This window comes from Chrysochloris asiatica, unplaced genomic scaffold (genome assembly GCF_000296735.1).
Source record: "Chrysochloris asiatica unplaced genomic scaffold, ChrAsi1.0 scaffold00031, whole genome shotgun sequence".
Lineage (NCBI taxonomy): Eukaryota > Metazoa > Chordata > Mammalia > Afrosoricida > Chrysochloridae > Chrysochloris > Chrysochloris asiatica.
In genome coordinates, this window is record NW_006408549.1 from 13,567,008 (window position 1) to 13,583,176 (window position 16,169).

General features: G+C 39.6%; 1 protein-coding gene across 1 annotated transcript in view; it reads left to right on the plus strand.

Moving 5' to 3' along the window:
- Window positions 1-3,028: 3,028 nt before the first annotated feature.
- TMEM55A (transmembrane protein 55A) overlaps window positions 3,029-16,169 on the plus strand; it is an 86,027-nt gene continuing 72,886 nt past the window's right edge. Inside the window, exon 1 of the mRNA XM_006859225.1 lies at window positions 3,029-3,273. Coding sequence (XP_006859287.1) covers window positions 3,168-3,273 — 106 coding nt within the window. The 5' untranslated portion in view covers window positions 3,029-3,167. The remainder of the gene's footprint in view (window positions 3,274-16,169) is intronic.

Sequence of the window (16,169 nt, forward strand, 5' to 3'; positions counted from 1 at the left end):
GGACTGCAAGGTGAGTTTGAACCACAAGGTGGGTTCAAGCTCACCAGCTGCTCCTTAGAAACATTATACAGGGTGGCTATGAGTCAGAACCGACTGGACAGCGCTTAACAATATGTGCCAGGCACTGCATAGAGAATGAGATAGACATGGATTTTGACCTAATGAAATCACTTTCAGGTGAAGGGTCATAGAAAAGAAATAAACAATTACTACAGAGTGTGATAAATGATGTCATTGATAATTCATTGTCATCAGGTCAGTTCTGACTCAAAGTGACCCTATAGGACAGAGAAGAACTGTTCTCAGAGGGTTTCCAAGTTTGTAACTCTTTATGGAAGCAGACTGCCGTACCACATCTTTCAGTGCAGTGAGCACTGGGTTTCGACTAATGACTTCTGGTTAACAGACAAGCACACAACCACTGCACAACCAGAGCTCCTCAACTGATGTGACAGGACTATAGTAATAGAACTTTTGTGAATTATTTTAAAAAGTTTTCTTTAATTCATTTGTCCCCAGTTGTAAGATCAAGACTGTTTATTTTGTAAAGCACAGGCATTTTAGCAGGGAGGATGCATTAGTTTCAGTTCTCAAGAGAAACAAAACCAGTGAAGCTCATATCTATATGTGTGTGTGTGTGTGTGTATACGGAGAATTTTCTATCAAGGAAATGGCTCACACAGTTGTTGAGGCAGACAAATTCCAAGTCCGTAGGTCAGGTGTCACACCCTTCAGTGTCCTGAGTTCATCAGCTGCAAGAACTCATGAACTCAAGATCTGCAGGTCAGACAGCAGGTTTCAGACTGCAGAGAAATGAATCCAAGGTCAGCAGGTAAGATGGCAGGCTACTGATAACTCCCAGGATTGGCAGGCAATACAGCAGGCCACTGGCTGGAGTCCAAAGAACCAGAGGTCAGATGACAAGTCAGAATCAGGATCCAGACCCAGCAAAAAGCAAGCAAGCTTTGCTTTTTGTTGTTTTTGTTAAGCGCCATCGAGCTGGTTCCATCTCACAGTGACCCCATATAGAGTTTCGAGAAGCAGCCAGTGAGTTTGAACTGCTAACCTTGTTGTCTAGCGTCTATTCTACAGCACCACACCAGGACTCCAAGCTTTGCTTGAGTGTCTAATATATTAGTAGTAGTCCACACCCCTAGAACATTTCCTTTCAATTGATTGGCTGCTGTAGCAGAGCTCATCATGGGGATAACTATATCTTAACTGGTAAACTACTGAGAATCCTGACCCAGTCAAGTTGACACAAAACTTCAACTATTCCTGTAGGCTACATCTTGATGCCTTCCTTTCCTGAAGATCTGTAACTGTCCTTGGAATGTATTTTATGGAGAAACCTTGTATTGTATTTTACCCTGATTCTACTGACCCACAAAAGCAACCACAAAATAGAAAATATCATTCTTTGATTTCCCTGTAGGATTTCTAGTTGGTACCTAAGTGGATTTTCTGGAAGAAAGACTAAACTTGTGGAGTGTGGCTTTAGAGACCAAAACCACGTTCCTTCTTAATGTAATGTGAAAAGTAATTTCATATGTCTGAAGTCTGCTTTCCTTATGCCTCTATAAAGCCACACCTAGGACTACCAGCTTCATCTTTAGTTTCACTCTACTTTGTGACCTTCTGGGGGAGGGTACTTTTCTATGGAACTTATTTATCTCTGTAGACTAAGTAAGTGCAATAAATATTTGTTGAATGACTCAAAGAATCTTTACAAGAAAATCATTTTTCTATAGGATTGTTGGACTTCTGGTGTAGCATTGTGGATCAGCACTGGACTGCAAACCACAAACAAAGTCTGTAGTTCAAACTCACCAGCTGCTCTTCAGAAACCCTATACAGGGACACCATGAGTTGGAAGCGACTCGATGGCACTTAACAACAATAATGCCATAGGATTGTTATCTGAGCTGAGTGTGTTCAAAACTTTGATTTGTTTTGTATTCATGTAAATCACTCCCTAGGGATAACACAAGGGGGCTTCGTGGAAAATTGAATGAAAAGATAATGAATTTTTTCCACAAACTTTTTGAAGTCCCCTCATATGGCAGCCCCATCACTGGTGAGTCCATTCTGACCCATAGCAACCCTACAGAACAGGCTGTAAATCTTTAGGGAAGTAGGGTGCCTCATCTTTCTACAGTATCTGGTGGGTTTGAACCACAGACTTTTCAGTTTGCAGCCCAACCCTTAACCCACTGCATCACCCAGTGCAAACCAGTTATAAAAGGAAAAGACAAATATATACTGGAAGCAAGAAATGTACTTATATTTTCTTTACTTTCATTTACATATCAAAGTATATTTTTAAAATGTTGTTACCTCAAGAAAATTGTTTCCAATTGTCCTATTGTTGTATAGGTATGATAGCCGCCGCCTATTTTGTAAAACAAGACTTAGAAAAGCCAATACACTATGCATGGTTTTATTAGCATGCCAAACAGGTATTTAAAATATATATATTTAGAAAAAGCAGGGCACGCCAACAATCAAAAATTTATATACTTCCTCTTAGACAAGAGATGTGAAAAAGGATTTCATAACACGTAGAAATCCTCAAGAATGAAGGGACAATCCTAAGAACAAAAATTCTTCATATAATTTGCTGCTAAGTTTGACAGCAAAGAGCCCCTCTTCCTCCCCTGAAGGGCTGAAGTTGGTATCTGCGTTCGCTCTAGTTTTACTGTAATCAAGTCACAGGACGTTTTTCTCTGGCCCCCTTTCAGGTTGCCCTTTCCCCTCCTTTTTCTTAATTAAGAAAATGCAAAATAGAAAGAGAAGACGAGTTGTATTGCCCCCTCCTCACTTATTCCACTCTCCTCACCCCTCACCCCACCCCTGTCAGTATTAAAGTCTTAAGTCGGGCTGGGCTCCAGCTCCTCCCCTTTCCCCCTCCTCCTCTCCCAGTCTTTCTTTCTTCTCTCCCCTTCCCCCAGTCAGCCTTCTCAGAGCTTCCCCCTTCCCTGCCTCCCGTTCCCGCATCTTCCCCTCCCCCAGCCTCCCTTCTGGCGACACATCCTGGGCCCTTCCGGAGGCGGCAGTAGCAGCAGCAGAGACAGCAGCGGCAGCGCTAGCCGTGGTCACCTCCACTGAAGCCGCAACCCCGGCTCAGCCTCCCTTCCAGCCTCGCTGCTGCTGCTGCTGCTGCAGTCATGGCTGCTGATGGTGTGGACGAACGCTCGCCCCTGCTGTCAGCATCTCACTCTGGAAATGTCACACCCACGGCCCCACCGTACTTACAAGAAGGCAGCCCCAGAGGTAAGGCCAGCTTAGACCTTTCTACTTTGCAAAGAAAACCCTAGAATCTTAAAGACCAGGGATGCTCAAGATCAGAAGCGGAGGCGAGACTCTCATGAGCTGGAGGAGAGGGCATACTTACTGTGCCTTAGGAAGAAGAGCTGTCTTGCTTGATAGCTTCACTGCGGGGCTTTTCTCTCTCTCTCTGTCTCTCTGTCTCTCTGTCTCTCTCTCTCTCTCTCTCTGTGTGTGTGTGTGTGTGTGTGTGTGTATGTGGTCACTTCTTGACCACAAGCAAAGGCTGTGACATGCATTGCCTGAGCTGGGCTTTTCTCCTCTTTTTAGATCAGCCGGTAAGTACAACTGGGAGGTGGTGCAAATCTTTCACTACCGTTCACAAATCCTTTTAGGTTGCTGAGAAATTGGGAATATTGATCACCTTGGTATCTGTCCTTGAAAGCTTCAGCTTGAAAGATATGCATCTCCTAACATTCACCCACCACTGCTCTGTTGAATTAGGAAATACTTTACCACAATGAATTCAATCAACATTTTTATATGTCTGAAATTCCTACCCTTTCATATTATTCTTATTTGTAAGGAATATGTGAATGAAGGAATATTTGTAAGGAATAGTTATGAATGAAGGGGAAGAACCTAACTTCTGAAAGAGAGGAAGATGGGATATTTTTAATGCATATCTGGGTGAGGTTGAAAAGAACTTCTAAAAAGTAATCCAAAATCACACAGCATATCTTTTTATTTGTTTCTTTGCAAAATCACATTAAAAAAAATGACAGTGGAGTCTGGAGAAAGGGCAATCTATTTAACAAACTATCCAATATATTCAAAGATCTACCCTTGTTCCAAGCCTTTTAGTTGATTCCTATAATAGAAATAAGGAAGGTTCAGGAATTATAGAAAATGGAGGGCAAGATATGCCACTTGGTGAATGCAACCTTAGGTCCATCTCTTTCCTTTTTAACTAGATATGAGAAAAGTTTAAAACTCCAAGGAGACAAAAAGTTAATGCTTTTGAAAATATGTGCAGGTCATATTTCTTGTGAAAGAGTTTTCTGTGTCCCAGTCTGGAATTGGAGCTGCTGTAGAGCAGGTTGAACTTGTTTAGTACTTAAAATGTCCATTTAACACATTATAACTTGAAAAGAAGATGTAAGAAATATACAAAGCCAAAAAGAAGTGGTCTAAGTTCAACCATTTCAGGTAGCATATGCTCAAGAACCAATTGTACTGAAGTAAGAAGTCCAAGCTGTGCTGAAGGCATTGGCAAAAAAAATTAAGACTTTACAGAGTAGACAGGGATGGGCAACTTGGACACTGGCTACAAAGGCAAGAAGTGACTGGCTTACAAGCTTTCAAGAGGGAACCTAGATCCAGAGGGCCTGGAGGAAGGTAGACTCTCCAGTGAGTAGTATCCAATCTGTCTAGGCGGGACTGATGTAATGAAATGCGGATGGGTCTCTTGTGATACAATAGTGAATAATTGCTATCAGGACTGATTGTGAGGGTTGGAAACGTAAAGGTAGGTGTTTTATAGCAAGGAGGGGAGTGATTAACTTTGCAGTCTAGGAGCGGCGGTCCCTAGAACAATCAATGGACAAGAGCGGAGAGTGGGACCCTACCCATAGAAGCAGTGATGCCTGAGATGGAGGCAAAGACGATGACGTGGAGAGATGGAGCAGCTGGAGACTTGAGCTCCAGAGAGGGAGAGGGGCTGTGTGCTAAAGACCAGGGGTGGCGGGCAGGCTTGCAGGGTATACCCTGTAGTTGGTTGATAATGCATGGAGTGGATTGTAACCATGGCAAGGAAACGATATACAATAGAATGAATGTAAAACTAATGATCTCCCATGTAAACTATCACATAATTCACAATATAACACTAAAAAGAAAATAAGACTTTGGGAATTGACAGAATACCAGTTGAGATATCTCATTAAATGCATACAAAGATAGACACACTCATTGTTTATGCCAAGAAATTTAGAAGCCAGCTACCTGGTCAACCAACTGGAAAAGACCCATATTTGTACTCATTCCAAAGAAAGGTGATCCAACAAAGAGTGGACATTATCAAACACTACCATTAATATCAGACACAAGTAAAATTTTGTGGAAGCCAACTCAAAAACTATTGCAGAATTACAATAATGGAACTGCAGTCAAGAGATCATAGGACATTGTGATTTTACATTGTACAAATCTACTGCAAAATGTTACAAAGCAAAGATATCACTTTGAGGACTATTTTCAATCACCTTATATGCATGCAAAAACTGGACAGCAATTAAGGAATACAGAAGAAGAACTGATGAATTTGAATTACGATGTTGGCAAAGAATATGGACTGCCAGTAGAATGAGCAAATCTGCTTTGGAAGATGCATAGCCAGAATGTTCATTAGAATTGAGGAGCACTTGGACATGTTATCAGGAGAGATCAGTCCCTGGAGAGGGACATCAGGCTTAGTAAACTAGAGGGTCAGTGAAGAAGAGAAGACTGCAAAATGGATTGATATAGTGGCTGTAACAATGGTCTCAAACATACCAACAATTGTGAGCAGGGAGCAGGACCTGGCAGTGTTTTGTTCTGTAGTACATAGGACCCGACCTGATGACAGATCATAAACAACAGCTTGAAGAGCAGAAATCTAGATCTTAAACCAAACTTAAAAAGAACCAGAACAAAAGGGAAAAAAACTGTTTAGCTATGAAGGGTGATGGGAGGGTATGAAAGAAGGTGCAGAAGGGAACTGAGATTCACCCTCTGAAAACCCACAAGTCATGTTGCTTGGCTACTGTTAAATTTGTGTTGTTGTTGTTATGAGCTGTCAAGTCAGTTCTGACCCATAGCGACCCTGCAGAGGATTTCCAAGGAGCGATTGGTGAGCTTGTACTTCCGACCTTGCAGTTCAAACTACTTTGCAGTCCAGTGCATTAACTCACAGTGCCATACCAGGACTCCAAGTTTGTGTTAGAAGACTCCAAATTGAAGAAGTTTCTTTAATTGAAAACTTGACATTAATATTTTACTGGTTATTTAACTTGTATTGGTAAAATAATGTTAGATCTTTCACAATGAATGCCACCCTTTTAAAACAAAATATTTTGCAGAGTTTATATACAAACTGTCCTGTAACTCACACTTTTTCTTTGATTTTGTTGTTGTTGTATTTTTAGTTAACTAATGGTTAAAATTTTCAAAACATAGTCAAACTCGTTGATCTGATTTCATTATTTACCTTGTATTTCTTGAAACTGGTAATATTCTCCAGACTACACAACTTCAAGTTCAGCCATGGTGAAAGAGAAGTTTTCATTTTAGAAAACTTTTAGAAACCATAGAAATTGAATGATTTATCTGAAAATTCTTTCTGTCTTCAGAAAGAAGAGATTTTTCCTAAGTAGTGAGATTAGATTATCAGGAAGAATCATTTCATGTGGTATGTTGTTGTTGTTAGGTACCATTGAGTCGGTTTTGACACTTAGCAACGCTATGCACAACTGAACTAAACACTGCTTGGTCCTGTACCATCCTCACAATCATTGTTAAGCTTGAGCCCACTGCTGCTGCCATTGTGCCAATACATCTCCTTGGGGTCTTCCTATTTTTTGTTGACCCTCCATTTTACCAAGCTTGATGTCCTTCTCCAGGGGCTGGTCATTCCTGATAGTCTGTCTGAAGTATGAGAGATGAAGTTTCTGGCTTCTAAACTGTAGTTCATCCAAACAGATTTGTTTATTCTGGCAGATCATGGTACTTTTAATATTCTTTTCCAACATGATACCTCAAATACATCAATTCTACAGTCTTCCTTATTCATTGTACAACTTTCACACGCATATGAGGGTACTGGAAATGTTAGGCACTCCTTAGTCCTCAAACTAACATCTTTTCTCTTGAACACTTTCAAGAGATCTTATGCAGCAGATTTGCTTAATTCTATACTTTGTTTGTTTTCTTGACTGCTGCTTTCATGAGTGTTGATAGTGAATCCAAGCAAAATGAAGCCTTGGACAGTTTCAATCTCATCTCCATTTAACATGATGTTTTTTGTTCAGTGGTGAGAATTTGTGTTTACTTTACATTGAGGTGCAACCCATACTGAAGGCTGTGGTCTTTGGTCTTCATCAGTGAGCATGCTATGTCTTCTTTTTCAGCAAGGAAGATTGTATCATCTGTATATTACAGGTTGTTAGTGAGTCTTCCTCCATTCCTGATGCCACATTCTTCTTCATATAATCCACTTTCCTGGATTATTTGTTCAGCATACAGACTGAATAAGTATGGTGAAAGAATATGATCTTGGCACAGACTTTTCTTGATTTTAAACCATTAAATGTCCCCTTGTTTTGTTTAATGACTGCCTCTTGGTCTATGTACATACAGGTTCTTCATATGTTTTGGAATAGTCATTAGCCACACTATTGTCCATAGCTTGTCACGATCCACACAGTTGAAAGCCTTTGCATAGTCAACAAAACACAGGCAGACATCTTTCTGGCATCCTCTGCTATCAGCCCAGATCCATCTGATGTCAGCAACGATATCCCTCATTCTATGTCCTCTTCTGTATCTTGCTTGAACCTCTGGCAAGTCTCTCAGTGTACAGTCAATGTACTATTTGAGCCAATTTTGAATTATCTTTAGAAAATTTTACTTGCGTGTGATATTAATGATATTGTCTAATGATTTTTCATATTCCATTGGGTCACCTGTTTTAGGAATTGGCACAAATATGTATCTCTTCCAATCAGTTGGCCAGATAACTGACTTCCACATTTCTTGGCATAGATGAGTGAATATCTACTGTGTTGCATCAATTTGCTGAAAGATTTCAACTTGCATTCCATCAATTCCTGGGGCCTTGCTCTTTGCTAAAGCCTTCAGTGCTTCTTGAACTTCTTTATTCAGTACCATTAGCTCTTGATCATATGCTATCCCTTGAAGTAGTTGAACATTATCCATTTCTTATTGGTACAATGACTCTGTGTATTCCTTACATCTTCTTTTGATGTTTTCTAAATCATTCAATATTTTGCCCATAGAATCTATCAATATTTCAAGTTGTGGCTTTTTTATTCAGTTACTCTTAGCTTGAGAAATGCTGAGTGTGTTCTTTCATTTTGGCTTTCTAACACTGTCTTTGCACATTTCCTTATAATACTTGACTTTATCTGCTTGAGCTGCCCTTTGAAATTTTTTGTTCAGCTCTTTTACCTCATTTTTTCCATTTGCTTTAGCATCTTTATGCTGGAGAGCAAGTTTCAGAGTCGCTTCTGACATCCATTTTGTTCTTTTCTTCTTTCTTGTCTTCTTAATGACCTTTTGCTCTCTTCCTGTATGATGTTCTTAATGTCATCCCACACTCTTCTGGTCTTGAGTCATTGGTTTCTAATGCATCAAATCTGTTCTTGAGATGATCTCTTAATTCAGGTGGGGTATGTTCAAGATCAAATTTTTGCTCTAGTAAACTTGTTTTCATTTTCTTCAGGTTCAGTCTGAACTTGTATGTGAGCAAATGATGGTCTCTTTCACAGTCTGCCCCTAGCTTTGTTTTGGCAAATGATATGGAGCTTTTCTACTATTTCTTCTCACAGATGTTGTGAATTTGATTTCTGTGTTGAGGTCCTTGTGTAAAGTTTAAAATGAATTTGCAAAAAATAAGCATTGGTCTTGCAAAATTCTATCCAGCGATCTTCAGCTTCATTTCTACTACCAACGCCATATTTTCCAACTATGGATCCTTCCTCTTTGTTTCCAACCGTTGCGTTCCAATCACCAATAATTATCAATACATCTTAATTGCATGTTCAGTCAATTTCAGACTGAAGAAGTTGCTCAGATTCTTCAATTTCATCATCACTGGCTTTAGTGGTTGGTGATAAACTTTGAATAATAGTGGTATTTACTGGTCTTCCTTGTAGGTGGATGGATACTATCATATGGTAGAATATGACACATTGTTGTTGGTAAGTGTCGTCAAATTGGTTCTGACTAATTTTGTTGTTAAGTGCCGTCGAGTCGGTTCCGACCCATAGCGACCCTGAACAGGGTTTCCGAGGCTGTAAATCTTTACGTGAGCAGAAAGCCTCATCTTTCTCACATAGAACAGCTGGTAGTTTCGAACTGCTGACCTTGAGGCTCGTAGCCCGTTTCGTAACCACAACGCTACCAGAGCTCCTTTCTGACTAATGTTGTTTGTTGTTAAGTGCCGTCGAGTCAGTTCCGACCCATAGCGACCCTTTGTAGGGTTTCCAAGGAGCTACTGGTGAACTTGAACCACTGACCTTGTAGTTCAAATGGCTTTGCAGTCTGGCGCATTAACCCACAGCGCCACACTAGGACTCCTTTTGACTAATAGTGACCCTATATAATGTTTCCAAGGAGCAGCTTTTAAATTTGAACTGCCAACTTTGAAATACATCCTTTCTGTCCAGTGCTTATCCTACAGTTCCGCAGCAAGACTTCATAATATGGTATAATACCTATGAAGTAAGAAGTGTAAATAAGAAATATAAATTCTAGACAAATGTTTTGCATTTTTGGTAGACTAGAATAACCACTAGACTGCTAATCACAAGGTTGGCAGTTCAAATCCACCAGCCACTCCTTGGAAATCCTATACCAGGTCGCTATGAGTTGGAATCAACTCAACAGCACTTAACAACAACGTTTTCTTTTCTATAACAATGTTTGTTTGTTTTTTTTCTTAATGGATGCCATGGAAGCATCTTTATAAAATTTGTTTTTATATTGTCTCATATTGTTCAGATCAAAATAGGCTTAGTTAGTATCCAAGATCTAACTTTAGAAAAAAGTATAGGTTATTCATGTAGTAATTTATTGGACCTCAGGATGTGCCTGGCACTACTCTAGATGAACTAGGAAATATTTGCTCCAATCCAACCCTTTACAATAGTCACCATCTAAGAACAGAAATGTGAGTTCCCATCCCAAAATGAAGCATTCCATTTCAGGGAGAACGTTAGCGTAGTGTTTCGTTTTAGTGAAGTTATTAATTATATATAGAGAAGCAGTAATGTTAACAAGAGATGTTGTTAGGACCTGTTTCAGCCTGTGACTCCTGGTGACAACAGGCACAACAGGGTCATGACATTGTGATCCATAGAATTTTCATGGGCTGATTTTTCAAAAGTATATCACCAGGCCTTTCTTCCTAGTCTTAGTGAGAAGCTCTTTTGAAACCTGCTCAACATCACAGTAACATTCAAAGTCTCCAGTGACAGAGAAGTGGTAATTGCATTTGCAGCGAATGGGCTAGGAATAGAACCCAATTCTTGCTCATGGAGGGCAAGAATTCTCTGATTGAAACCCTAACCCACCACTGATCCCAAAACCAGTTTGGTATCTGGCTATATTACATGGAGTCACATGTGTGGTATGTGTAATAGTCCACCTGGGTTTTTGAGTGTAATATTTCTAGTGGTCTCCATTGTCGCTTGTGGACTCCTACACCGAGTAGGAATTTGCCTTTCCTCTAGTTAACCATGCTTCATTTGCATCCTTGTTAGCTTCTGCTAAGGCATGGAAACAGAAATCAAGTACAGTTTTAGACTCATTCCAAAGGAGATTGGAAAAAAATACCATAACACTTACATAATTTGGATATGCTTAGTTGATTGACTTATACCTTTGGCAGTTTTATAGATAGAATCTAGCAAAAGAATATGACCTTTAAAATGATAAGATTTTTCTTCTACGAAAAATGTTTATACTTGGGTCCTTTAGTTGTCTATGTATTAAATACAGGAATGTGTTTTGAGACTATGTACTCCACTATGATTCATAAAAGGAAAAAAGTCATTTGTTATATGGAGGCAGATAGTTTAATTTTTTTTCATTCTTCTTTTCATTTATTCAGCCATGCTATGTTGCAGGATCTTACAGACACAACTCTTCTTTCAGTCTAGTAGATGAACTGGAGATACAAATCAAATAATCACACAAACAAATGCAAATGTGAAGAGTCTGAGGAAGGGCTGGAAATGTATCCCATGACATGCGAGTAGGTAGTGGGAAGATTAAGTGCGAATCAGGAAGTCTGGGATGATTTTCTTGGAGCAATAAGGCTTGAATGAGGTCTGAAAGTTGAACAGGCATTAACTTGGCAAAGTTTGGAATTGAAAGAATGTTCTAAGGAAAAAAACAGTGTATGACAAGTACAAGAACCGAAAGAAGGCCAATGTGTGGCTAAAGTGGAAACAGAAAGTGGGAGAGTGCTAGAAAATGGGATTGAAGAGTAGGTATGGTTAATAATCTCCAGAGATTAACCCCTCTCCACTAACAGTGCCTTCAGATATTTGAGTTCTTAGGTAGTTCTCTCCCCTTGAATCTGCACTGAACCTGTGCCTCTTTTGACCAATAGAATTAGGTAGAATAAATAGTGAATGACTTTCTAGGCTTGGTCAGAAGTCTTGCAGCTTCTGACTTGGTCTCTTGAAAGGTAATTTGCCATGTAAGAAGTTGAATATCTGAGACTGCCATGCTTTGGGGGACCTTAAATGAGCCATATGGAGAGACTGCACTGAGAGACAGATGCTCAGACAAGTGAGTGAAAAAGTCATCCTAAATGCCCAGCCCAGTTGTACCTTTAGATCACTCCACTCTAATCAACTTTTTATAGCAACTACATAAGAGACTCTAAGTCAAAGCCACCCAATTTAACAATTTAGGTAAATCTGGTGAAGCTATGAAGGTAGCTTGGACTCAGGTGGCAGTAGAGATGAAGACGAGTGAGATGATGTTAAGGAGGTAAATTGAACAGAGTGTGAACGTGAAAGGAAGGTAAAAGAATATGCCACAACTAAAAGGAGCTCTGGTAGCGTAGTGGTTACAAACCGGGCTGCGAACCACAAGGTCAGCAGTTCAAAACTACCAGCTGTTCCATGGGAGCAAGAGGAGGCTTTCTACTCCCGTAAAGATTTAGAGCCCTGGAAACATGGAAACACTATACAGGGTCGCTATGAGCCGACTATGAGTCGGAACCAACTCCATGGCACATAACAACAATAACAAATGGTGTGATTGCCTACAATGAAACAGAGCAGCAGAAGATGACCACATTTTTGTCAACACAGATCATTAGCTAAGATTTAGACATGATAAATTTAAGATGCTTTTCAGACATCAAAGAAGAGATGTAAGATAGACAAATTGATCTACATGTGTTATTATTAGTTGCATTGGGTCAAGTCTGACTTATGGGAACTCTACGTATTGCAGAGTAGAATTACTCCTTTGGGTTTTCAAGGTTGTGACCTTTTGGAAGCATATCACCAGACTTTACTTCTGAGGCACTTCTGGGTTGGTTTGAGTTGCCAACCGTTTGGTTAGTATTGAGTGCTTAACTATTTGTGTGACCTGGGGACTCCCTTTATAAGTGTTGTGATCAGAATTTTTTACATACATTTTTTACATACAGCTGGTAGCCAAATACATGAGTGTGGATTCAGACCTTTGCAATTCCCTACCACTGTGCCATAGGCTGTGCCAAGAATGGAATACACATATGCTAATATACATATTTATACAGAAACAAAAGCAGCAAAATATCGATTATATCCTTGGGGCAACTGAAGCCCTTAAGCCAGTGCTGAGTAACCATACTAATATCATTTTCTCTGTGTACCACAGTGTGAGAAAGTTTGGGAAGTTCCATATGAGATCACCTAGGAAGGAAGGATAAAGTAAGAGGAGAGGACCTAGAACAAAGCATTGAGACTTTCCCACATCTAATGAAGTATTATTGTTGTTGTTAAACTGCTGTTGAGTCAGTTGCAACTCATAGTGACCCTGTATAGGGCTTCTGAGGAGTTACTTGTGAGTTTGAACCACCGACTTTGTGGTTCAAACCAACCTTGTTGTCCAGTGCTGATCCTACAGCTCCATGCCAGGAGTTCTTTAAAAAATAGGGAACATAAAAACTATACATAAGAAACTACAAAAAAGAGCAAATAAGATAAAGACTAAACAACTGTATTGAACTTAGTGTCATGAAGATCATTGGTAATGTGAGTGACAGTTGTTTATATATGGTTGTATTCAAGTTTTTCTTTTTTGAAGAATTGAAATGTTGTTAATTTCCATCAAATGCACTATTTTAATGTACATCTCTTTTAATTGGAAAATTTTCTTGAAAAAACTTAACTTAGGTAAAGATGTTAGTATTCCTGATTCTGAAATACATTTAAGTTTTAGAAGGCATTGCCATTTTTTTTTCACCTTTGTTCCACTTTTTGAAAATGTACGAATTTGACATAGATTGAGGAAATATTTTTAATGACTAGAAATAAAAAATAAGATAGTAATAAAATAAATCAACTCCTAATTTGAAAAACAAAATATGCTCTTATGCTGCTTAAATCCTTCAGTCAATAGGGGTGTATGTATTTTTTATTTCTGTAAAAAGATATGCAATACTGCATTTGCCAATGCAATATTTTTTTGTATATAAAATTAATCATATTGTATTACCATCATCCATAATCATTTGCAATTTTTCATCAAAATAATGGATATTATTTTCTGAACATTTTATTATGCTTTTGCAGAAAGTTACATAAAAATTACTTTTCCAATTAGCAATTCATAAACAAATTGTTCCTTGACCTTCCTTGCATTCCCAGCGCTATATCAGTACTCTCCCTTCCTGGGTTTCCTGTTCCCATTCCTTTTGGTTTCCCTGCCCCTTCCTGCCTTCTCACCTTTGATTTTGAGCAAATGTTGGTTTTTTGGTCTCCTAAGGCGCTCTCATAGCGTAGTGGTTACGAATTGGGCTGCAAACCACAAGGTCAGCAGTTCGAAACTAACAGCTGTTCCACAGGAGGCAGATGAGGTTTTTTGCTCCAGTAAAGATTTACAGTCTCAGAAACCCTGTACAGGGTCGCTGTGAGTCGGAACCAACTCCACGGCACATTAACTACCATAGCTGGTTGTTGTAAGGAGTACATTCTTGCTGGGTGTTATTGTTTATTTCATAGGCCATCCTGGTATGGTGCTGTGGGATAATGCGTCAGACTGCAAAGTCATTTGAACTGCAACGTCAGTGGTTCAAGCTCACCAGCTGCTCATTGGAAACCTTACACAGGGTCACTATGGGTCAGAATCGACTCGACGGCACTTAACAACAACATTATATGACTGAAAGGTGACATCGGTTTCTAGTTAGAATGATGCCTTAGGGTGATAGTGTAAGGGGCAGGAGGGTATGTGCCTCTAGTCACTTGTAATAAGGTATGTTTTAAATGATCCTCTTAAGTTGTAACATGGAGAAATCTCAAATTAGAGCTCATGCCTGTGAGTTGAAAGTGGGATACATTTAGGTTATTTAAGACTATATTCTATACTAGTCTAAACTTCTGCTGTACTAGAGATCTTGAAAAAACTTTAGTAGCTAGCCTTTTTAAAATTTTATATCACCTTGCAGATTTGGCAATGGTTTTGCTGAAAGAAATGATAATAGACTCACAGACCCATACCACAGACTTCACTGTAAAGTTATATTAAATGCTCACTGTTTGCCAAGGATCCTGGAAGTCACTATGCCACAATGAACAGGAAGAGATGCAGCATTTCTGAGAGCAGCGTCTAAAGGCCAAGTAGAGGTGCATACTTGCTGTCGTACTGACCATGGCAGAGACTTGCTGAAGATCAGAAACTTGATTTTGTGTTGTTTTATGTTCCAGTTAAGAGAATGTTCTCAAAATGGGTCTTGGATCAAAATCTGCTTCACTGAGATTACGTCATCAAAAAGGGGAAAAAATAGCCCATTGAATGTATCAATCTCTTGTTTTAATCCATTTTCATTTTTCTTCAGGCCTATATTTCCATGATTCTTTTATTCTACTCTTGATTGCCCACATTTCATACTTCTACACATGATCTTTGGAAACATTAAACAAGCAGTGTTTCACTCACTCAGTCATCCTTTTAAATATTTAAGTGCTATTATACTGTTACAGATGTTGGAGAGCTTACACTCCAGTAAGAGATACATATAGAAGTAATTTCAGAAAGCAAAGGAAATAAACCAAGGTGTAAGGATAGAGAAGAACTTCCTGGGGTGGGCAATGTATTCAGGAAAGGCATCCAATAAATAACAACTGCTTTGTTGTTGTTAGGTGCCGTTGAGTCGGCACCGACTCATAGCGACCTTATGCACAGCAGAACGAAACACTGCCCGATCATGGCCCAACCTCACTATTGTTGCCATGCTTGAGCCCATTGATGCTGCCTGCCGCTTTGCTAGTAAATCTCGCTGGTGGTCTTCCTCTTTTTCTCTGACCCTCCACCTTACCAAACATGATATCTTTCTCCAGCGACCAGTCCCTCCTGACAGTATGTCCGAAGTATGAGAGATGAAGTATGGCCATCTTGGCCTCCAAGGAACACTCTGGAGTGCACCTCTTCCAAAACAGATCTATTGGTTCTTCTGGCAGCCCATGGCACTTTCAATATTCTCCTCCAACACCATAACTCAATTCTTCTACGGTCTTCCTTATTCACTGTCCAGCTTTCTAATGCATATGAGTTTATTGAAAATACCATGGCTTGGGTCAGGTGCACCTTAGTCCTCAAGCGGACATCTTTGCTGGTGCAGCAGATTTGCCTAATGCAATACGCCGTTTGATTTTTTGACTGCTACTTCCATGAGTGTTGATAGTTGATCCAAGAAGAATGAAGTCCTTGAAAACTTCAATCATTTCTCCATTGGTAAGAATGCTGTTTATTGGTCCAGTGGTGAGGAATTTTGTTTTCTTTACATTGAGATGCAATCTGTACCGAAGGCTGTGCTCCTTGATCTTCATCAGTAAATGTTTTAAGTCCTCTTCACTTTCAGCAAGCAAGATTGTATCATCTGCATATCGCAGGTT